The sequence below is a fragment of the Hemiscyllium ocellatum genome, chromosome 26, assembly GCF_020745735.1.
Source record: "Hemiscyllium ocellatum isolate sHemOce1 chromosome 26, sHemOce1.pat.X.cur, whole genome shotgun sequence".
Classification (NCBI taxonomy): Eukaryota; Metazoa; Chordata; class Chondrichthyes; order Orectolobiformes; family Hemiscylliidae; genus Hemiscyllium; species Hemiscyllium ocellatum.
The window spans coordinates 44,070,433-44,093,846 of record NC_083426.1 but is presented as its reverse complement, the minus strand read 5'-3'; the positions used below and the strand labels follow the sequence as shown (position 1 = coordinate 44,093,846).

Genomic DNA, 23,414 nt, shown 5'->3' with positions numbered 1-23,414 from the left:
ATCCATGTCTCATGAGAGAAGGAAAACATATATTTCAAAGCTGTTGCAGTTACTTCATAATGGAATGACCTTTTGTTTCTCTCAATATTTGAAGGACTGGCATCCCAATCTTTAATTTTTTCTCATTAGAGATGTCTACACATTATTGCCATGGGTAACCATGTTCCATTCTGTGCTGTCTGATGCTCTTTTCTTCAAAGGGTGTATAAATTCAAGAGTGTTCTAACTTTCAGAACAGGTCAGGAGGGATCTGCTTCAACAGTGCCATCTATGGGTGCTGTACAGAACAGGAAGTCGTGTTTGGATATTTTGACCATGGAATTCGCAATCCCATTTGAGTCACTTTACCTGGGATCAGGTAGACTATGCGACTGCCCGAAATCAAATGGCCCAGGTCCCAAAATGAGGGTGGGATGTTGGAGTTCAATGATGACTGAGGAGGGAGGGCTGGGCTTCGGGAACAGCAGACAACATTATTCTGTTTCCCATGACTTTACAAAAAATAAAACTTTTTCCTGCCAATTTGTAGTCTTCCTTTCACCAGCTAGTTCACATAGAGCGAGGGTCTCACTCTGAAAAGTTGTTTTGTAAAACTACTTCATATTCCTTTGTACCTCACCTATTTGCAGGTATAAGACTTGGCCTGATTTCAGGCAAGAACCTGGGGTTGACAAGCATAAGGTTCCAGTAAATATGGCAGGCGTACAGGTTCACCACACCATTTACAACTCCACTATTGGCGCATTAATGCCAGTTGAGTTAAAACTAGGTCTAAAATTAGTGAGGGAAGTGAAACTATTTCAGTCCACATATTGTTTTCTAAAAGACACCTACTCTTGAATTCAGTTGCACTCCAACAATTTTGTACTACACGGTACAAGGTGTCCAGTAGGGAACAGACTTGTAAATACAGACATGGCACAGGTTTAAACTGTGGTAATGGGTCTCTTCTACTTGGCTCCCCTCAAGCCCTGGCACTACTTTATCTGTATCGTGGCCCACTTCTGCCTTTTTATGATTCATGGTTCAATTGTAAAAGGATAGGAAACAGTCAGATTAACACATCAAATGCTAATATTTGAAAACTGATGTGAAAAGTAAGATCCTCTGCACACATCCATCCCGTACACTGAGACAGTAAAAGCACAGACCGAGAAAGTTTCTCTGGCTGTTTAAAATGCAGGTGTGATCTATTCCGACTGAGCTGTCGATACACTGCTTCAGTTTGAAGCAAACACAAATCAAATTCTCCGTTGGGAGAATTCACAGCTTCCTGCATCAAGTTGCCCCACTGAAGTGTGTGTCATTTAGTCGCTTGTCTTTCACCACAGATAAAATCTTTTCTTTTATGTACAAAACTCACAAAATTGTCCAGGCAGAAACATGATGCAGTCAGTTTCTGAAGTTTACTTTAATTTTTAAAATTTCTGTACTCCTGGGATAGATTCTCTGCCTCAGGGTGGATATGGTTTGAACTGCAGCGTTTTCCTGGAGCTAACCATCATGTTCCATCTCCAACATGAAGGGTGTTTCAGCAGGACAGAAATTCCCCAGTTCCCAACAGCATTCCAAGATACTGGAAACAGTGATTCAATTTTCAAGACTTGAGGATGGGGAATTTCAAGACTGGGGGGCATATTTTTAAGGTGGGAAGAGAAGGATTTACAAAAAGACATGAGGGGTAAATGTTTTACACGGAGAATGGTTTGTGTGTGGACTGAACTTCCTGAGGAAATGGTGGCTATGGGTACAGTTTAAAATATATTTGGTCAAGTACATGAGTAAGAATGGCTGGGAGGGATAGGGGCCAAGAGAAGCAGGTGGGGACTAGTTTAGTTGGGATTATATTCAGCATGGACTGCTTGGGCCGAAGGGTCTTTTTCCATGCTGTATGACTCTGTGACTCTATGATTCTATTTTGGGATCTTCGAACAGTGTCAGTGGAGATAATCATCAGCTCTGCAAAACATTTTTGTTTTGCCAAAGGATGAATGTATGAGATGAGTGGTAATGTTGCACAAAGGGAGAATATTCAGTTCCTCATAGATTACCTGTTATTTTTAATTCTGCTGCTCAGTAAAGACTAAGGGTGAATCCTATCTGTGTAACATGGGCTATAGTAACGTGTATGGCACTATTGGGTGAGGTCTATCTTGACATTAAGATAATCTTTCTCCAACTTTTATGCTTTTCACATGTTGTGTGGCAAGATTCCTGCTAGATGGGGCAAGTTGCCAACACACGAGTATGAATCCTTGTTAAGTGCCTTCTAAATGCCACAACTCACATTCTTAGATTCAGACTCCCATCTTACTGAACTCACCACTCAAGCTTGACGTAGGGAAAACTTAACAAAAGAACCAGAGCAGATCCAGAGCTGGATACAGCTCACAGCTTGCTCCGAATCAGTTCCATGTTGGAGATTAAGCACCACAATCAGCCTCGATGAATCCATATGGTACAATTCCAATCTGCTGACAGGTTACTTCTGCACTTCAATTCTAAATCGAAAGTCTGCCGACAACTATCAGTGTAATGCTGCAGCCCTTGTGCTCAGGGACACACGTCCTGCTCATGCACTGGGTCATCTCCGGCCTGTTCACTCACTCACTCCTACCCTACCTGAACCTTCACAACTTCCCTGCCTTGAATTATCTTGCCTTGCATGCTTGCTTCCTTCGATAGTGATACCAGGCTCATAATATCCCAATACGCGTGTCTTGCCATGCCATTTAGCATCGACACAATGCCAGGAAGCTTGGCATTGTTGTCTACAAGCCTCAGTCAAGACAAGGGAGATGGGGACCAGACACATTAGACCAAGGGCAGCTGCTGAGAACAGTCCAGGCCATGGTTGTGGCTGTCAGAGTCAGGGTCCTCTCCTCAGAAGAGATGAGGAGACAAACTATGGGCAGCACACCACCATCTTGAATCTTTCCGCCAAGCTGTGTGCTGATGCCATAATGGAAGAGTGGCAAGAGCTAAAGGAGATGAAAGTGGATGGCACAGCTGTTACTGTTGGTGCAGGTGCCCTGAGTGAGTGAGTGGGCATGCAGGGTTTGTGGTGTGGGGTATTAGGGTGGCTGACAGTGCCTGAGGGAAGATGTTGCAGACAATAGTGGTAGGGCTTGAGCCTTGATGGGAACTGGGTACAGTTGCAGTGAGTGTGAGGTATCGGAGAAAAGATGGTGGACCTTATCCAGGTTGAATGGGGAGAAAGGGAGACTTCTTCTTACCTAGCTGAGCATTCGTCCAGATGGCTGAGATTGCACTGACCCAGATGCCAACTTCAGAGGAGGATGCCACAAACTGGTGTTGACCTTTCTACTGCCAGTCCTGAGGGAGGAGGAAGTTCCCTGAGACCCTGATTTCAAAGTGGGCACTGATAGCCCCCATCTGCCATGTACAGGGTAGATGTCAGTAACAGTGCAGGGCAGCTCCAGGCTGACAATATTTGTCTGAGTTCACAACAGACTATTACTGATGGCGCTGTCACCAGTGATGCTGCTGAATTCTGGGTTATCTGCTGAGTGATGAGTTCTTCTAGGAACAGTAAGGTGAGGCTGAAATTGGATATGAGAGATGCCTGAATTGATGAGGAAAACTTGTTAAGGTGGGGTGAGAAAACCCAGGAGGGTTTGTGGTGAGAAACCTTCAAAACAACCCAATGAAATCTGGACTTGGCGAAAAATGTATTAGATTCTCTGCTTCAAAACCAGTTTCACTGCATCATTTGTTGGGGGTCAGTGAAAAAAGAAATCTAATGAGTGGATCAGGGAATTGAGAGCATTTAAACCTTGTTTCATTGGATAAGGATGTGACGTGACATAGTTCGAAAGCAGGTTCATTATGTCACTTTTAACCTTGAATAATTCACAGTCTTTGTCCAGAGAGTGCTGATAGTGTGGTACTAACTGCTACCCATGGTTGAGTCAAACATCATCACAACAATTGTAGATAGTCTTGCTGAGACCATATTAAAAGTATTATGAATATCTTACAGCTATTTAAAGAAGGACATACTTAAAGAGGGAATGCAAGAAAGGTTCACCAGTCTGATTCATGGGATGGTGGGATTGTCCTACAAAGAGAGATTGAGGAATATGGGCCTATAGACTTTCAAAGAATGAGGGATGATACCAGTGAAAATTCTGACAGGGTAGATAGAATGATAAAATCATAGAGTCATATAATACAGAATGAATACAGAATACAGGCCCTTTTGCCCATTACTAAAAATATACTATCTCCACTTAGTCCCACTTTCCAGCACTAAACCCTTAGCCCTAGATGCTATATCACTTTTTAAAGGTTGTGAGGTTCCCTGCCTTAATTACCCTTCCAGTGTGTTCCGGACTCCCACTGCCCTTTGAGTAAAACAGTCGATCCTCAAACCCCTGCTTGTCACATTAAAATTATGCTCCACTTAATATTGATCTTTTGACTAAGAGGAACAGATGCTTTCAGTTCATCCTTTCCATCACCCTCATAATCCTACACACCTCTATCAGGGGCTACCTCAACCTTCTCTGCTTCAAAGAGAACAGCCTAAGATTATCCAGCCTCTCTTCATCGCTGAAATGGTTCCTCCCCGGCAATATCCTGGTGAGCTTTCTTTGCTCCTGCTCCAGCCCAAAGATGCAGGAAGGACATTTTTCCTACCTCTGACGTCAAGTATAAGGGGACACTGCCTCTGAATAAGAGGCAGGGCTTTTCAGATGAAGTTGAGAAGGATTCTCTTTTCTTACAGGTTAATAAATCTTTGAAATTCTGTGCACCAGAGAGCTGGAAAGGCTCAAATATTGAGTATGTTTAAGACAAAGATTGAAAGATTTCTAGACGTTAAAGAAATGCAGGAAAATGACATCAAGGTAGAAGAACTGCAATGGTCTAATTGAACAGTGGAGTTAGGTTGAAGTGCTGAATTGATACCCTGTTCCTTTTCCTTCCGTTTTAGTGCCAACAGAAGCTCGGTAAACACATGGGCTGGGGGCAAGAATAGATAAGGTTGATAAAGTCACATGAAGAGCTGTGTAATGAAGCTCATGTGGAACATAAATACCATCATATTTATGCTAATGCTTTGTGCCTGGACTGTAGATTCAATGGATGGATTTTACGTCATGCCTGCTCTCTCACTCCCAGCCAGAAAATGAAATGGGCTCACAACAATTTAATGGAGAAACACAAACTGCTGGTAAAGCTCAGCCAGTCTAGCAGCACCTGTGGAGAGAAGGCAGAGGTAACATTTTGAATCTGGTGAGTCAGGCAGCATGGTGGCATTGCTGGTAGCATTGCTGCCTCATAGCACCAGGGACCTGAGTTTGACTGCAGCCTCATGTGACTGTCTCCCTGTGTCTGCATGGGTTTCCTCTGGGTGCTCCAGTTTTCTCCCACAGTCCAAAGATATGCAGGTCAGGTGGATTAGCCATGGGGAATGCAGGGTTACAGTGATAGGGTAGCATGGTGGGATGCTCTTCAGAGAGTCTGGATAGGGCAAATGGTATGTTTTACACACTGTAATGATTCTATGACTACAGCAAAACTAATAGCAGCTAGGAAAACAAGTATTTATGTTGAAGATGGGGGTTGGTAGAGATGGATGGATAGGTGGAGACGGAGCCCAGATAGAGAGAGAGATATATGAAAGGAGTAGGCAGATGAGGGGATTACTGATAGTAGGTGAGGATGGAACAGAAGAATAAGAGATAATAAGAACTGAGAGTATAAAAGAATAAGTAGGTTGTACTAAAAGCAACCCATGTAATGTGAAAATCGCCTTGAGAGTGTGTGAGAATGGATTGGTTATGTTAAAAGTAGCCCATGTGATGGCAGGATTGGGTGTAGAAGTGGGTTAAAAAGCAAACACAAGCCTTCAACAGCTCACAAAGCAGAAAGAAAACCAACTTTCATTTTCAACAGCATAAAAAATTTCAAATTAACATAGGCCAAATCAGTTCAGGGAGAAAGGGAGGACTGCAGATGCTGGAGTTCAGAGCTGAAAATGTGTTGCTGGAAAAGCACAGCAGGTCAGGCAACATCCAAGGAGCAAGAGAATCGATGTTTCAGGCATGAGCCCTTCTTCAGGAATGCTGAAGAAGGGCTCATGCCTGAAACGTCAATTCTCCTGCTCCTTGGATGCTGCCTGACCTGCTGTGCTTTTCCAGCAACACATTTTCAGCCAAATCAGTTCAGGTCATTTTACTCTCCAAATAGTATTAGACTGGATCCTACCAAAATGAAAGAAACACAGAAGTTGCTTATGCCAAATGCAAAAATGATTTACAAAGGTGACTTGGCTTTCTCACCTTTCTATAGCTATACATGTTTTGAATGTTGAAATCAAAGTGTCTTCACTTCGAGGTCTCCTTTGCAAAGATAGGCAATGCATGAAGTAGGAAGATCACCAACATATTTTTCAATCCCTCAAAATGCTTTATCTTCCATGAACAGTAGCAATCAAGTGAGTTGTTGAGAATTCCTGATATGGACATCAATGGGTGTACCTGGCTAATTCAGCTCATGCTGGGTCCAAAGGCTTTCATGTTAAACATGGGACCCCAACATCTCCCATTGGCATGACCCATTTGCAGCAACCACCTACATCCCACGTCAATGGAAATTTGTGCCCAGTATGTGCCAGCTTCTAAGAACCATCGTGGCACGTCTCTAATATACTTACAGGATGTTTCTGGTCTTCAATGCTGCATTTCGGGCTGTACCAGTAACTCTCTTTGTAAAGTTGCAGCAAGGACACTGTGTACTCAGGGACATGCACCCAGATCCTGGACTGGCCGAGGCTGCATCTCTCTGTCACAGAGCTCACTCACTCTGAGCCTACCTGGACATTCACAACATTGCCCTGCCTTACCTTTGTATGTTTTGTTCCCTCAACCAGAAATCCCAGCCTCACCATAATGCTGTACTGCACATGAGAAAGGTGTTTTGAAACTTGAAAGGATGCAGAAAAGATTTACAAGGATGTTGCCGAAGTTGGAGAGTTTGAGCAATGGGGAGAGGCTAAATTGGTTGGGACTATTTTCCCTGGAGTGTCAGAGGCTGAGAGCGACCTTGTGGAGGTTAATAAAATTAAGAGGGGTATGGATACGATAAAAAGACAAAGTCTTTTTCCCAGGGTAAGGGAGTCTAAAATCAAGGGGCACAGATTTAGGGTGAGAGGGGAAAGATTTAAAAAAGACCGAAGGGGCAACCTTTTGATGCAGAGGGTGGTGCATGTATGGAATGAGCTGCTAGAGGAAGTGGTGGAGGCTGGTACAATTACAGTACTTAAAAGGTATGGAAAGAGGATGGGTCACATATGGAACATATGGAAACTCGGGAAATAGATGGTGACATTTTGAAAAATCCCCATATTACAGAGCAGGAAGTGCTGGATGTCTGGAAACACATGAAAGTGGATAAATCCCCAGGACCAGATCAGGTGTACCCTAGAACACTATGAGAAGCTAGGGAAGTGATTGCTGGGCCTCTTGCTGAGAAATCTGTATCATCGATAGTCACAGGTGAGGTACCGCAAAATTGGAGGTTGGCAAACATGGTGCCACTGTTTAAGAAGGGTGGTAAGGACAAGCCAGAGAACTACAGACCAGTGAGCCTGATGGTGGTGGTGGGCAGGTTGTTGGAGGGAATCCTGAGGGGCAGGATGGAAAGGTAAGGACTGATTAGGGATAGTCAACATGGCTTTGTGCGTGGGAAATCATTTCTCACAAACTTAATTGAGTTTTTTGAAGTGACAAAGAGGATTGATGAGGGCAGAGTGGTAGATGGGATCTATATTGACTTCAGTAAGGCGTTTGACAAGGTTTCCCATGGGAGACTGATTAGCAAGGTTAGATCTCATGGAATACAGGGAGAACTAGCCATTTGGATACAGAACTGGCTCAAAGGTAGAAGACAGAAGGTGGTGGTGGTGGGTTGTTTTTCAGATTGGAGGCCTGTGACCAGTGGAGTGCCACAAGGATTGATTCTGGATCCACTACTTTGCATCCTTTATGTAAATGATTTGGACATGAACATTAGAAGTATAGTTAGTGAGTTTGCAGATGACACCAAAATTGGAGGTGTAGTGGACAGCGAAGAAGGTTACCTCAAATTACAACAGGATCTTGATCCAATGGGCCAATGGGCTGAGAAGTGGCAGATGGAGTTTAATTAGGTAAATGCGAGGTGATGCATTTTGAGGAAGCAAATCTTATCAGGACTTATATACTTCATGGTAAGATCCCAGAGAGTGTTGCCAAACAAAGAGACCTTGGAGTGCAGGTTCACAGCTCCTTGAAAGTAGAGTCACAGGTAGATAGGATAGTGAAGAAGGTCTTTGGTATATTTTTCTTTATTGATCAGACTATTGAGTACAGGAGTTGGGACATCATTTTATGGCTGTACAGGACATTAGTTAGGCCAGTTTTGGAATATTGCATGCAATTCTAGTCTCCTTCCTATCGGAAGGATGTTGTGAAATTTGAAAGGGTTCAGAAAAGTTTTACAAGGATGTTGCCAGAGTTGGAGGATTTGAGTTGTAGGGAGAGGTTGAATAGGCTGGGGCTGTTTTCTCTGGAGTGTCGGAGGCTGAGAGACGACCTTTTAGAGGTTTATAAAATCATGAGGGGCATGGGTAGTGTAAATATACAAAGTCTTTTCCCTGGGGTGGGGGAGGGTGAGCGGAGAAAGATATGAGACCTAAGGGGCAATGTTTTCACGCAGAGGGTGTTAAGTGTATGGAATTAGCTACCAGAGGAAATGTTGGAGGCTAGTACAATTGCAACATTTAAATGGCATCTGGATGGGTATATGATTAGGAAGGACTTGGAGGGATTTGGGTTGGGTACTGGCAGGTGGGCCTAAATTGGGTTGAGATATCTGGTCTGCATAGACGATTGGGGCCAAAGGGTCTGTTTCTGTGCTGTACATCTCTATGACTGTATAAGTCAATGGAGATAGCCTTTGGTGAGATGGTACTGATACAATAAGTCAAGGAGAGCCTCTGATAGCAGTCCAAGGGCTTAGGCATGGTCAGTCAACTATTTCGGGGTATTAGAGTCAAGATGCTCACCACATAAGGAGTGAGGAGCTGAATAGAGCATTGAAAATAGAACATCGAACAATACAGCGCCCTTTGACCCTCGATGTTATGCCGACCTGTGAATTAATCTAAGCCCATCCCACTACACTATCTCATCATCATCCATGTGCTTATCCAAGGACTGTTTAAATACCCCTATTGTGGCTGAGTTAACTACATTGGCAGGCAGGGCATTCCATGCCCTTACCACGCTCTGAGTAAAGAACCTACCTCTGACATCTGTCTTAAATTTATCACCCCTCAATTTGCAGCTCTGTCCCCTCGTACAAGCTGATGTCATCATCTTAGGAAAAAGACTCTCTCTGTTGACCCTGTGTAATTCTCTGATCATCTTCAATGTCTCTATTAAATCCTCTCTTAGCCTTCTTCTTTCCAATGAGAACAGACCCAAGTCCCTCAGCCTTTCCTCATAAGATCTTCCCTCCAGAACAGGCAACATCCAGGTAAATTTGCTCTGCACCCTTTCCAATGCTTTCACATCCTTCCTGTAATGGGGTGACCAGAACTGTACACAATATTCCAAGTGAGGCTGCTGTAGTATTTTGTACAGTTGCAGCATGACATTACGACTTGGTAACTCAATCCCTCTAGCAATAAAACCTTATACACCATGTGCCTTGTTAATAGCGCTATCAACCTAGCTGGCAACTTTCAGGGATCTATGCACTTGGAAACCAAGATCCCGCTGCACATCCACACGAGCAACAACTTTTCCATTGACCCAGTATTCTGCCTTCCTGTTATTCTTCCCAAAGTGAATCACCTCACATTTATCTGCATTGATCTGCATTTGCCACCTCTCAGCCAATTCTGCAGTTTATCCAGGTCTCCCTGCAACCTGCAACATACTTTCACACTGTCCACCATTCCACCGAGTTTAGTGTCAGGTAGCCCATCACCTTTCTTGACTCTTTCTGCTGTAGTTATCACTTTTCCCCTCTTTATTTTTCTCACCTGTCACTCAGTACACACATCTGCTGCTTAGTTTGTCATATCTATGATCTCCATCTCATCCCGACGAAGGGTATCCAATAAGACACCCCTCTGCTTGCCCTGGACTTTTACATAATCGGACAGTAGCCTGTATGAGATGATACTCCTGAAAGTTAATCATAGAATCCTTACACTGTGGAAACAGGCCCCTCAGCCCAGCAAGCCCACACCAACCTTCTGAAGGCTATCCCACCCAGACCCATTCCCCTATCTATATTTACTCCTGACTAATGCACCTAAACTACACATTGCTGAACACTATGGGCAATTTAGCATGGCCCATTCATCCAACCTGGACATCTTTGGATTGTAGGGGAAAAACCATAGTACCTGGAGGAAACCCACACAGACACGGGGAGAATGTGCAAATGCCACTCAGTGTGTTGCCCGAGGTTGGAAACAAACCCGGGTCCCTGGCGCTGTGAGGCAGCAGTGCTAACCATTGAGCTACCATGCCACCAGTGTGGTATAGAACATAAACTGTCCTCTGCTCTGTGTCTCTGAACAGCTGGTCAAGATCAATTAACAGCTTGGAAAGATTAAAAAGATAAACGAGAAGTGAATAAAATGTACTTAGGGATCCGGGAGACAGCCAACTTTGTAGGTGGCACAAGCTGTGCTTGTTGGCTATCAGAGCCAATCTGTTGCATGGTGAACCAACATAAACACTTTCAGCTTTATGCAGTCTGCACTCATTTCTGCACCATGGCCTTAGCATCGATTCAGGGCCACCTTGTTAAGTGTGAAACTTGAATTCCAATTTGAAGGCTGAAAACGCCTGCACCCCTCAGAAAGTAGATATTTTAATCCAATCGAAATTTAATGTATCTTTCAGGATCTCAGGGCAGAAACTAGTTTCTACAGTGTTTACTGTAAAAGGGAAAGAGACTCCGTTCAGGGTGTAATATCTTGTCCGAGCCAAAGATTACTCAGGATTTTTCTCAAACATCCAAGCCAACCATATGAAATGGAAGTCCCTTGTAATTGCTAAAGTAGAGTCTGACTAGAAACTGAGCAGTGTAAAGCCCAGAGTCTAAGGTCCACTGATATAAAGGGAGGAAGATGTTACTGTTGATATTTCTGTGGGACCTGAGGGAGCCGAGATGGGACTGTTTGAGGACTTACACGATGGTGGCTGCAATCAAGGCAGAATGCTGGAAAGAATGAGTTGCCTGTGAAGGTTAACAGGTTCTGACTCACAGGCTAAACATAACCAATAGAAAATATGAGAAATAATCAGACATCTGGACCTAGGAGCCTGCTCTACTGGTGCTACTCATCTTGACCACCATTCCATGTTCCTTCATGTTTACAATAATCCTTGACACTGTTTCAAGAATCTGTCTCTCTTGATCTTGTACATGTTCAGCCTCAAGGCCGGCATGGTAGCTTAGTGGTTAGGACTACTGCCTCATAGTACCAAGGACCTGGGTTCAATTCCTCCATTGTCTGTGTGAAGGTTGCACATCCTACCTGTCTCGATGTGGGTTTCCTAGGGGTGCTCTGGTTTCTTCCCACAGTCTAAAGGTGTGCCGGTCAGGTGGATTGGGTACAAGAAATACAGGGTTAAAGTGATGGGATGTTGGTTCTGGGAAGGATGCTCCCTGTATGATTGGTATGGATCCAATGGGCTGAGTGGCCTCCTTCCACACTGTTGGGATTCTATGTTTCTATTGCTCTCTGGGATTGAGAATTCTGAAAGTTCATGATTCTCTGAGAGAAATAAATTCTTTCTCATCTCCATCATCAAACAGTGAACCATGATTATAAAACTATGCAACTTTCCCATCTGAGTTATATTACTATCTCACACTCACTCTAACTCTGCCACTGCACACACTTCTCACAAATGCTCATGGTGTGCACTCTCACAATTGCATACACGTTTCTGCTCAACAGTTCTCACCTGCCGCATTCTCCCAAATTACTAATCCTTCCTGCCCTCTGGACTTCCCTCTCACTCATTGACAGGTCCTTCCTCTGCCCATGCATCAGTATTAACTCTCCTCCATTCACTCCCAACAGACTCAACCACTACCTTTGTCACATTGCAATAACTCTCCCTCACACCCAACTGATGTTGCCATAGTAACCTGACTTAGCCACCTGTAACTCCTGCACTGCTTGCACTTGAACTGCAGGACTGATCACAGTTTGATCCCAGACTGTTTCGAACCATACAACCTCATATAGATCTAAGCCCCTAACTGAGTGTGGCCAAACCTCTGGACTTTCACATATGGCCAATTGTTCAAAGCACATGATGTGTATTTGCCAAATAAACTATGTCACGTGGTGGAACAAAGTGTTGCACAATGATTTGTGCCTATCCCTGATCTGACCAATAGACTGATTATTACATGGTCCTTATTCTCACAAACGTCTTCTTCTGAACTGAAAAAAAAACCCACAATGCAACTCTCAATGACTGGCATCCTGTAACTGAGAGCTAAAGATTCTGTGCTAAGGAAGCAAAGTGAGGAAGAGAGGTTTCACATTTCTTTGCCAGTGCTCACTCATTAATGTTAGCACTGATTTACTGGTGCCGGCCTCTATGTGACTCAATTTGTTTTCTTAGCACACTTTCACTGACGTCAGCCCTAATCTGCAGGCTGCCAGACTCTCAGAAATAAAGTGAGTGACTGCTAATAAATCAAGCTACGAACCACGTAGCTGTATGAGATGTCTGTCTGTCCTGCCCACAAAGTGAACAGGCAGAAGTGTGCAATTTATAGTTGTGCTGAGCTTCAACGAGAATTTCTGAAGGATTTAAGTGGTGCGTTGGTCCAAGGGCGGGCATGAGTGTGTGGTGGGGCTGGTGGCTTGCTGATGTAGAGTGGTGTGGATGAAGGGTTGAGGAGGGAGGTGGATAGGCAGCATCCATGAATGTTGTTCTGAAGATGCAGTGGGCTGGGGGCTGGCCCAGACATTTGGTGAGTTGCGCCAATCACTTGCCCCACTCTGATTTACACCCCAGGAGCCCACACCATTCAGTATCTTGGGAAGGTGGAGAAGTGGAAATGGTGTCAGAATAAAGTGAGTCAGGGCTTTAATGGAACACAAACACATAGAAATGATCAATGGTGAGATTCTGAAAACAACATTTTTCACCTTGAGGGGAAAATCAGGAAAGATTTTCTTGACATCAACAGTCTGATTACTTCATTATCATTGTATTTTCCTATTGTTTACCCCATCTTTCACATCGCACTAAAAGAAGGAAAACCCATCTGATGTCTGGAATTGCCAACTCTGTTTGGACATAGTCCTGAAGATTTTATAATCCCCTCCCAGTACAATCATTCTCTTGACAAACAACCTTCCACACAAGTCAAACAATAAACAAATAGAATTTTATCGTGGTCTTCAGGAGACTGACTTCAGGCTAAAATAGAGGGCCAGAGGTGACACCTGCAAGCCCAAGGACTGGCTCAACGCTTTTACCACAGACACTATGCTAATTGGTAGCTAGAGAGCCCTCCTGTCCAATTAAAAATAGCAGGTGGGCTGCCCAGTCAGAAGGTTGGTGACTCAGAAAACTCAACAACCTGCAAAAGTCTGCCCTTTGAGTGAGTTTGATGACTTGGGACTGACAATACCTGCCTTTGTATTTTATTATTTTTTAGCCATTCAAAGGACTTGGACATCACTGGCTGGACCAATATTTATTGACCGCCCCTAGTTACCTTATTGGGAAGGTGGTGGTGAGCTGCCTTCCTAAATCACTGAAGTCCACATGCTGTAGGTTGACCCACAATGCCTCTGGGGAGGGAGACTCGGGATCTTGACAGTGAAGGAACAGTGATATTTCCAAGTCAGGATGATGAGTGATTTAAAGGTGAAGGCATTCCATAAGTATCCATAAATAAAACATTTATATGGAAAACAAAAAAAACAAAGTGTTTAATGAAAAGAAAAAGCATTTTTTTAAATGCCCCATAATTGTTTTTCTTTTCATTTTCCCTCATGACATCAGTCAGGAGGTCAATATGTAATTCTTAGAGATTCCAGAAAATCCTGTTGGTAACTCTAACTGTCCTTATCTCTATGTTTCCACAGAATGTCTGTCAATCCCCCTCAGAAATGTCTGTCAATCCCCCTCAGAAATGTCTGGAAATCCCCCTCAGAAATATCTGTCAATCCCCCTCAGAAATGTCTGTCATTCCCCCTCAGAAATGTCTGTCAATCCCTCTCAGAAATATCTGTCAATCCCCCTCAGAAATGTCTGTCAATCCCCCTCAGAAATGCTAACTTTCAATTACATCACCTTTCGTTCTTCTAAATTCAAATGAGCTTGGCTCAAGCTCACCCAAACTTGGAAAGCTTGCCCAAACCTTCACCATTTGATAAAACTTCCTTTAATCTTCAGGCCACTACCTTCAACCATGGAGATCATCACCCGTGCCTACTTGGTACCAATAGGCCAATCCCAAGCAATTCCCAGCCCAGTCCTATTTAATGATTTCTCTGCAATACTTTACAAAAAAAAGATTGAGGTAGAACTAGTAAGTGGTGCAAATGTTTGGTCTGATATGTGTTGTCATGACCCAGTAAAGGAAAGGGTGCTTTCTGAGCTCCGCTACCCGCAGACTTATTGTAGCCGTTAATGATTTAATTAAATTACTAAGTGTACCTGTTTACCTGTCTGATGGACTCAGATTATTTGAGAACACTGACCAGATTTCTGTACTGAAGAAGTTATTATTTATTGCCACAGAAAGCCACAGGAAAATATGTATGGGCGGCATGGTGGCACAGTGGTTAGCACTGCTGCCTCACAGTGCCAGAGACCTGAGTTCAATTCCTGCCTCAGACAACTATCTGTGTGGAGTTTGCACATTCTCTGGCTGTTCTGGTTTCCTTTCGCAGTCCAAAGATGTGCAGATTGGGTGAATTGGCCATGCTAAATTGTGTGAAGGGAAATGGGTCTGGGTGGGTTGCTCTTCAGAGGGTCGGTGTGGACTTGTTGGGCCAGAGGCCCTATTTCCACACTGTAAGTAATCTAGTTCAGGCTCTTTTAGCTGTCAGATTGTTTTTTTTTTCAAATATACACTCCTCAGGAATCTGAACACATTTATGTAAAAGTTGAAGGTAGCTGTGAGCTGTAGGTATTCACACTATAGGCATTCACTGACTGCAAAGTGTATTAGCTAACAACAGGTGAAAGGCTATCATGGAACCTCCTCTCAGCTGCAAATCTAATCCTTTGAAGGATGTTTAGTCTAGATGACAGAACACTTCAGAGAATTACCAAGCCCACTTCAGAATTTAGATAACACCGAAAGACTTACATTAATCTATCCAGCCAGACTATACGTAAATTAAATTCACAATTCAATTGACGTGAGGCAGATACAAATTATGAGTGAAATGCTTCATACCAACTGATCTGCGTACAAATGAATCACAAACATCAGTTGGAGGAGAAACAGAAGTCTCAATGGTCAGGGGGCAATATGTGTTGTCAACTGCATCGATTGGCATTCTGCCTCTGAAGTGCCTTCTGCAATGTGGGCTCAGACTTCAGGTGCTGACCACCCAAGGTAGCATTTCTGAGTGCAGTGTTAGCATATGCACAGGGACAGGCTGCTGCAGAATGATGGTGCCTTGATGCAAGGGAGAGGGAAACCACCCGAGAGTCCTCACTCAATGACTTAAACTATTTAAACCTGCAAATTATTCAGGATTTAACCCAGAGTTTTAGACTGAACAGTCAGTGCATGGATTCTCAATTTGCCAGAGTGGAGCAAGTAAGATGAGTATGGAATGCTGTTCCTATACAGAAACAAGACACATCCAATATAGTTAGACTCTTATTCACAGTTGGAAAGGAACAGTTGAAGTAAGAATGCAGATGTTAGTTAAAAGGCGAGCTATCCATTAAACATGAGCTGAAAATGTGTTGCTGGAAAAGCGCAGCAGGTCAGGCAGCATCCAAGCAGAATCTTTCCTGATGAAGGGCTTATGCCCGAAACATCGAATTTCCTGTTCCTTGGATGCTGCCTGACCTGCTGTGCTTTTCAGGCAACACATTTTCAGCTCTGATACTCCAGCATCTGCAGTCCTCACTTTCTCCTAACCATTAAACATCCCAATATACTACCTAAGATCATTAATGTGCTGTCTCCTTTTCTTGGTGCATAAAATGATACAATTTATTTAATTATATATTAATTTTGATTTTTAATCTCATTGCCTAATGATATATAAAAATATGAACAAAACCTGGAGATTCCCATTTCACTATTACTTTCTTCAACCGTCAGGAAAGCGCAATATTGATACTACCTCGAAAGTTGGAGCTTCCACACTAGGACTAGTTTTATAGCAATCCTGCAGATCAATCCAATTTAAGATATTCTCATTTTTACTGGCTTTTTAAAATTGCTTATGGGATGTAGATGCTACTAACTGGGCCAGCATTGATTGCCTGTCCCTAATTTCCCTTGTAGCTATCAAGACAATTTCAAACAGCAGTGAGACCCTATTCCTTTCAGTTTGTCTGGAATTACCAGTTAACCAGACTGGGTAAAGGCAATAGATTTCCCTCCCCAAAGAATCCTAGTGAAGCAAATCACTTCTTATAACAATCAATAATTTTTAATATTGAATTCAGATTTCACCATATGATTCGAACCCAATATTATTTTGGGACTCTGGCCTACTCACCCATCACAATACCATTACGTTAACGCCTTCTCCTTACACCACAATGTTCGCCATGTGGGCAGTAGCAATGGTGGAACCACGAAAGATAATGATACACCTTTACATGAATCTTCTGTCGAGTTCATTTTCAAAGTAGGGGTGTAGAGTTGGATTGGGTGTAGATATGTCTTTTGGTTCAATGGGCGTGCTGTTGATGAGTGAACTGATTTTATTGTGAGGTTAGCTCTTAATATTTGTGGCGAAAACTCATCAGTCTATGAGGATGTTCATTAAACTCCAAGCATTCTTCGGGTAAAAAATGAGGTCTGCAGATGCTGGAGATCACAGTTGAAAATGTGATGTTAGTTAAAAGGCGAGCTATCCATTAAACATGAGCTGAAAATGTGTTGCTGGAAAAGCGCAGCAGGTCAGGCAGCGCTTTCCTGATGAAGGGCTTATGCCCGAAACGTCGAATTTCCTATTCCTTGGATGCTGCCTGACCTGCTGTGCTTTAACCAGCAACACATTTTCAACTCTAAGCATTCTTAGTCATTCTCTATAGCTTTCAATGCCCCCCTCCACCCCCGACACCCCCAGTACATCCACAGCACACACATCTCCTAATCATTCCCTGACTGCTCCCCCTACACTCATTGATTGATTTGCTAGAAACATACCACATCTCTTTATTCATTTCTTGGACAATTATGTGATAATATCCAGTGTAGTCCAAGCTTGACATTGTATTACTGCAGCAGATAGAGTGTATAATGTGTAATGTTATGTTTTATATTCAGAAAAGCTTAATATTTCAGTTTGATTTGATGCCACTCAGTTTACAAAGGCTGTGACATATCTACGTGGTTCATTGTGTCCCATCTGAGTGTCAGTGTGGTGTAACAAATGATTAGTTGAGAATACTACGTGACTTACTTCTAACAAGAATATGGCAAAAAACATTTTCTGCCCGCCTGCATTGGCGTTTGTTGCAACTGAAATCAAAACAAAAATAAAATGTTTTTGATGAAATTCATTTTGATTTAAATTATTGCAGTTCCGCAAGCTCATCTGAAGAGATACAAATTGATTTCTCCCAGCCAGGAGAAAATTCAAATGCATTTTTAACACTGCTAGCATGAGAATGTGGCATGGTTACTGGGTGACGTCTCATAATTGTGAATTGAAAAGCTATTCCAGCTGTCAGAAATGATAAATCTGCCGTGTTGTTTTAAATCTAGTCCCATTGTGAAAGCTCCATCTATAGAGGTACCATTACAATCTCGCTGCCTTGGTGGTTAAAGCAAGTGACAGAGAATTTTCATCATGCATCATTAGGCAGTGAGTTTAAGAACCAGCAGTGATGTGTAATTAAATAAATTGTGCTATTTTACGCATCAAGAAAAGGAGAGAAACACAGATGGTAAAAATGGGGTAGCAACAAATATTCCTAATCCAACAAAGTTTCTTGTTACTCCTGAAAGTGGCAAGTAACAATTGTGTACAACATGAAGGTCGCACTGCACCCATTAGGATCCCGAGCTCTGGGGAACTGACATGTGGGATTCATGATTATTTGAGCCAATACTTTATTTGAATGTTGTGCACTTTTCTGTTTGTTAGCCAGGTTTTTGTTATTAAGTGCTATGGTCATTGTTGAAGAGGTTGGTGATTTGAACCTGTGCATATGAACCTCAAGAAATGTTTGCTGAGTGTTCTGCTCCAACAATATGTTGGTCAGCTGGGTCTCCATTCATACACAATTGATTCCTAATGCCCTCTCACCGGGTTCTTTGAAGAGCACATTTCAGTCAGCAAGGTTAGCTGTCTGTCCATTCATGTCTGTTAGTAGGATATGACTATGTGCAAAATGACTGCCATTCTTGCTCCTACATCCTTTCCTGCGCTTCAACATTTTTACTTGTCTGCAACATCCTCTCAGATGTTTTGATGTGGTGTGGTGCCATATAAGTCATCACTTTCAATAAATACCACTTTTTATCAGCTTTGATGAAGAATCATTGCACTCAAAATGTTAACTCTATTACTTTTCACTGATGCTGCTTGACCTGCTGAGTTTTGCCAGCAACTTCTATACTTGTTCTATTTTGTTCAGTGTTTTTGATGACCTATTCAGGAAGTTAAAGAGAGAAAGAGAAGCTAATATCCACATTTAACCGCTAAAGGTTACAATTCTTAGCCATTAAGTGATCTTTCTGCAATTGCAATTTGTAAACATTTGTTTTCATGTAACTGATGGAAAAATATTCAATGCAACAAAGAGTAGACAAATTAACCAAGTGGGCAGAAATGTAGTAGATGGAATATAAAGCGGGGAAAGGTGAAGTTATGCACTTTAGCAGGAAGAATAATGGAGCTGAATATTATTTAAATAGAGAAAGGTTACAAAATGCTGCAAAACTGAGGGAATTTAAGAGTCCTTACCCATGAAAAACGAAAAGCTAGAATCCAAATTCAGCGTGAATTAGGGAATTTTATTTCAAAGGAAATGGAGAATAAAAGTAGGACGGTTTCATTAAACTATGTCAGAACACAGTTGAAATACTGTGAACAGTTTTGAGCTTGTTATCAAAGGAAAGATATACTGACATTGCAGGCAGTCCAGAGATACTAAGTGTAGAATATGTCTTATGCGGAGAGTTTGTACTTGAAGGAAGAGAGGCAATCTAATTGAAATGTACAAGATTCTTAGGGGATTTGACAAATACAAATTTTCTGTAAAAAGGTATTGTGACAGGTAACCAGAAGTTTGATCAGTTTTGTAGGTTTGAAGGAACATCTTTATAGAAGATGAAAAATTGAGAGGCAGAGAGCCGTAGGAGGGGAATTCCAGAACTTAGAGCTGAGGTAGCGAAAAGTGCATCCACCAATGGTGGAGTGATTAATATTTATGTTACTCAAAACTGGAGAACAATGATTGCAAAAAGGTTATAAGGTTGAAAAAGGTTCCAGAATAGGGCAGGGTGGCATTATGGAAAGAATGGACATCTTATGTTTGAATTGGTGTCCAACCAAGATCCAATGTTTTTTTTAGAATAGATTACCTACAGAGTGGAAACAGGCCCTTCGACCCAACAAGTCCACACCGATCCACCGAAGCGCAACCCACCCATACCCCTACATTTACCCGTTACCTAACACTATGGGCAATTTAGCATGGCCAATTCACCTGACCCGCACATCTTTATGACTGTGGGAGGAAACCGGAGCACCCGGAGGAAACCCACGCAGACACGGAGAGAGCGTGCAAACTCCACACAGTCTGTCACCTGAGTCAGGAATTGAACCCGGGTCTCAGGCGCTGTGAGGCAGCAGTGCTAACCACTGTGCCACCGTGCCGCCCACTTAGAAGATTGAACAGGTTGTTCAGTGAACTGAGTGTTCAGAGGTCAATCATCCCTTAGCTGCATGACATGCAGTAAGACCGAACAATTATGGGGATATTCCAGTGCAATATACTGTTCCAAGCGTTCAGTTTCTAGACTGAGAGTTCAAAATCTGCAAAATATTCAAAAAGTATCCATGAATGCCACTAATTTTTGACATCCACGTCGGGTTGTTGATAGTGCTTTCCTCTCTGAGTGAGACATTTGTGGGTTCAAGTCTCAACTGTAGGGACTGAAGCAGGTTGACACTCCAGTACAATGCTGAGGGAATACTGTTCTGTTGGAGATACTTACTTATAGGTAGATGTTAAACTGTCATACAAGGAACCTCTCAGGTGAATATAAAAGACCCCATGACATTATTTTAAAAAAGAATAGGAAAGCTTTCTACAATTTCCTGGTCAAAATTTATCCTTCAACCAACGTCAAGAAAACATGATCTCCCTGTTACGATATTGCAATTTGTTGGTTCTTGGTCTGTGCACATCTGGCTGCTACTTCTCCTATAAGATAGTAACTGCACTTCAAAATTAACATAAAATATTTTGGTCATGAAAAATGTGGTGTTGATTTGTTTACCATCCTTCCTGTTATACTCCTGGTAGCCAACTAGTGAAAGAAGAAGCCAGAGCCAGACTTTTGTGGTATAACTTTATTTACAGACTGAAACATTACATGCATGTATCTCTTGACTTGATTCTATAAGTGTCTCAAGTAACCATCCAATCAATGCCCTCTACCATAATGTATGCACTTAACCTCGATTAATATCTTCCTAGCTGACATATCCCAACCACTGAGTTCAGATATGAAGTTAATTTTCTTTTGATTATTTATTCTAGGCACAGTTCCTTTAAGAGGCACTTGCCAAGGCAGATGCATGTATCGAGCGTTGACTTCAGCACAGACTCCTTGCCGCATAAAGAACAAGCGACAAGCATTGGCCGGATCAAACCGGAGCTCTACAAACAGAAATCTGTGGATTCAGAAGACACAAAGAAAGAAGGTGGGAAAACCTGCGGGAAAATCAACTTCATGCTAAAATACGACTATGAGAACGAAATGCTGGTTGTTACAATCCTCAAGGCTTTTGACCTGCCTGCGAAAGATTTTTGTGGCAGTTCAGACCCCTACGTAAAAATCTACCTTCTCCCCGATCGGAAAAGGAAGCTCCAGACCAGAGTGCACAGAAAGACACTCAATCCTACTTTCGACGAGAGCTTCCAGTTCCCTGTGTCCTATGATGAACTCGCCAACAGGAAGCTACACTTAAGTGTATATGACTTTGACAGGTTTTCTAGACATGACATGATTGGGGAGGTGATTTTAGAGAACCTGTTTGAGATCTCAGACCTCTCCCGGGATACCTCCATCTGGAAGGATATTCAGTATGCCACAACTGTGAGTATTTGAGTCTCTTTATGTCAATTTCTGCATCCATTTGCTCCGAATTGAATGAGTTGCTGTTACACTTGCCACCCTATTAACAAGTTATGAACCATTGCAGGATCTGTGCATATGAATGAGACTAGTACTTGAGACAGTGTCTGCAATTTTGAGATGTGGCCATTTAGATGCAATATTGGGGTAAAATGTAACAGGAGATTGCAAACTGGCAGGCTACTTTATAATCTTGATTGCTTTCTCCCCCTAACTGGTTGAAAACATCCTACCATTTTGAACTGAATTTGAATCCAAGTCTTAATGGTACAAAAGCATAATCTAATTCACTTTTTCACTCCATTATCAGAATCACTCTTACAAAAGCTAAGGACGAAGTACTCAACATGTTGAATCTACTTCTGCATTTTGCCAAAAGTTGCTGTTCATCCTCTTGTTAACATTTTATTCAATGATATGCAATTGAGGTTTCAAGAAAAAAATGGCCACTAAGTGTAAGAGGAATAACCTTAAAGTGATTTTGGTGACGCAAACTTGCTTCAACATTGTAACTGAATTAGCTTACACCCCATCTACTGAGGTATATTTTGTCTTACACATGTTAAAAAGGTCTAGTTGTAAACAGGACATTAAAATAGCTGAAAATATCAATTATTCCAAATATGAGTCTCTCCAATATCACAAACTCATGTTTGATTGTTAACATACACTGTAACATACATGTAAATGTTACTGCTGACATTCATTGGGAGGCATTGGTTCACATAACCCTCTAAGTCTGCTAATACATGTGCAGTCTCTCATACCATAGCTTTTACTATTGTTATAGGATGGTCTTCTTACTGTAATTTTCTCTTAGCATCTTAACATTTCACTTAGCGTTTTGATTAAAGAGATCAATTGCTCATACAAAGACATAATATAGGAACAGAAGTAGACCATTTGGTCCCACAAGCCTGCTCCACTAATCAATAACCAGTTAGTAAACTTATGTTGAATTTTGCCTGAAAGTATCTGAAGCATTGTAAACTGCAAGACTATGGACACGTCAGTGAGGTTAGAATGTTTAGCTGGCACAACCTTGATCAGCTGAATGTTCTCTTTCTATTCTATAACCTTTCTTGTCAAGGAGCCCTGTTACAAATGTCAATACAGGCTTTCTAAAGGAGCTGTAATCCATTTAAAAGTTCTGCCTTTTAAATATTTGAACAAGAATGTCGAGCCTTACAAAGAATGCTTTCCATTCTATATTGTTGATAAAAGCCTAAGAGTTTCCATTACTGGATTATTGTTGCATTGCTAGTTTTACAACCATCCATTATGACAGTTGGGTGCCTGTCACTTCCAATTTGATTGACAGCTCAAGTGGTTATATTTGACATGGCAACTAAATTCCAATGATTGCTGTTAAATGGGATTGCGCACTTGAATTAAATGTATGTTTTTTACAAGGTTTTGTGTATAAAAACGCTACTTATGTACAAGAATATAAGTAGCATTTTTATGGATGAGTGAACTATGCAATAGACAATTAAAGCTTTATTTAAGAGAACCTTATTTTATCCCTGTATTTTATGGCTAGTCAACATTTCATGGCTATTGGGTAACATGACCTGCTAGTTGTAAATGTGAAATGTAAGTGGTGGATGTGGCCATGGGATGGCTTGAGTTAGTAATAATTGGCATAAGGTTTAGCAAGGGACGTGAAGTTTGGTAGTGGGGTATCTTCCTCACTACCTGTAATATTGCCTCCAAAACTTCTAATGTAGCCCACATATTGCCCCCATTCTACCCCAGCCTCTGTACTGAAAATCCAGCAGTCATTTTTAAAAGTTGGAATCAAGGATTTGCATCTGACTGATGAA

At 42.1% G+C, this 23,414-nt stretch overlaps 1 protein-coding gene across 1 annotated transcript in view; it reads left to right on the top strand.

The window, feature by feature from the left end:
- LOC132828229 (synaptotagmin-6-like) overlaps positions 1 to 23,414 on the top strand; it is a 300,199-nt gene that overhangs the window by 146,690 nt on the left and 130,095 nt on the right. The window contains exon 3 of the mRNA XM_060845187.1: positions 20,991 to 21,549. Coding sequence (XP_060701170.1) covers positions 20,991 to 21,549 — 559 coding nt within the window. The remainder of the gene's footprint in view (positions 1 to 20,990; positions 21,550 to 23,414) is intronic.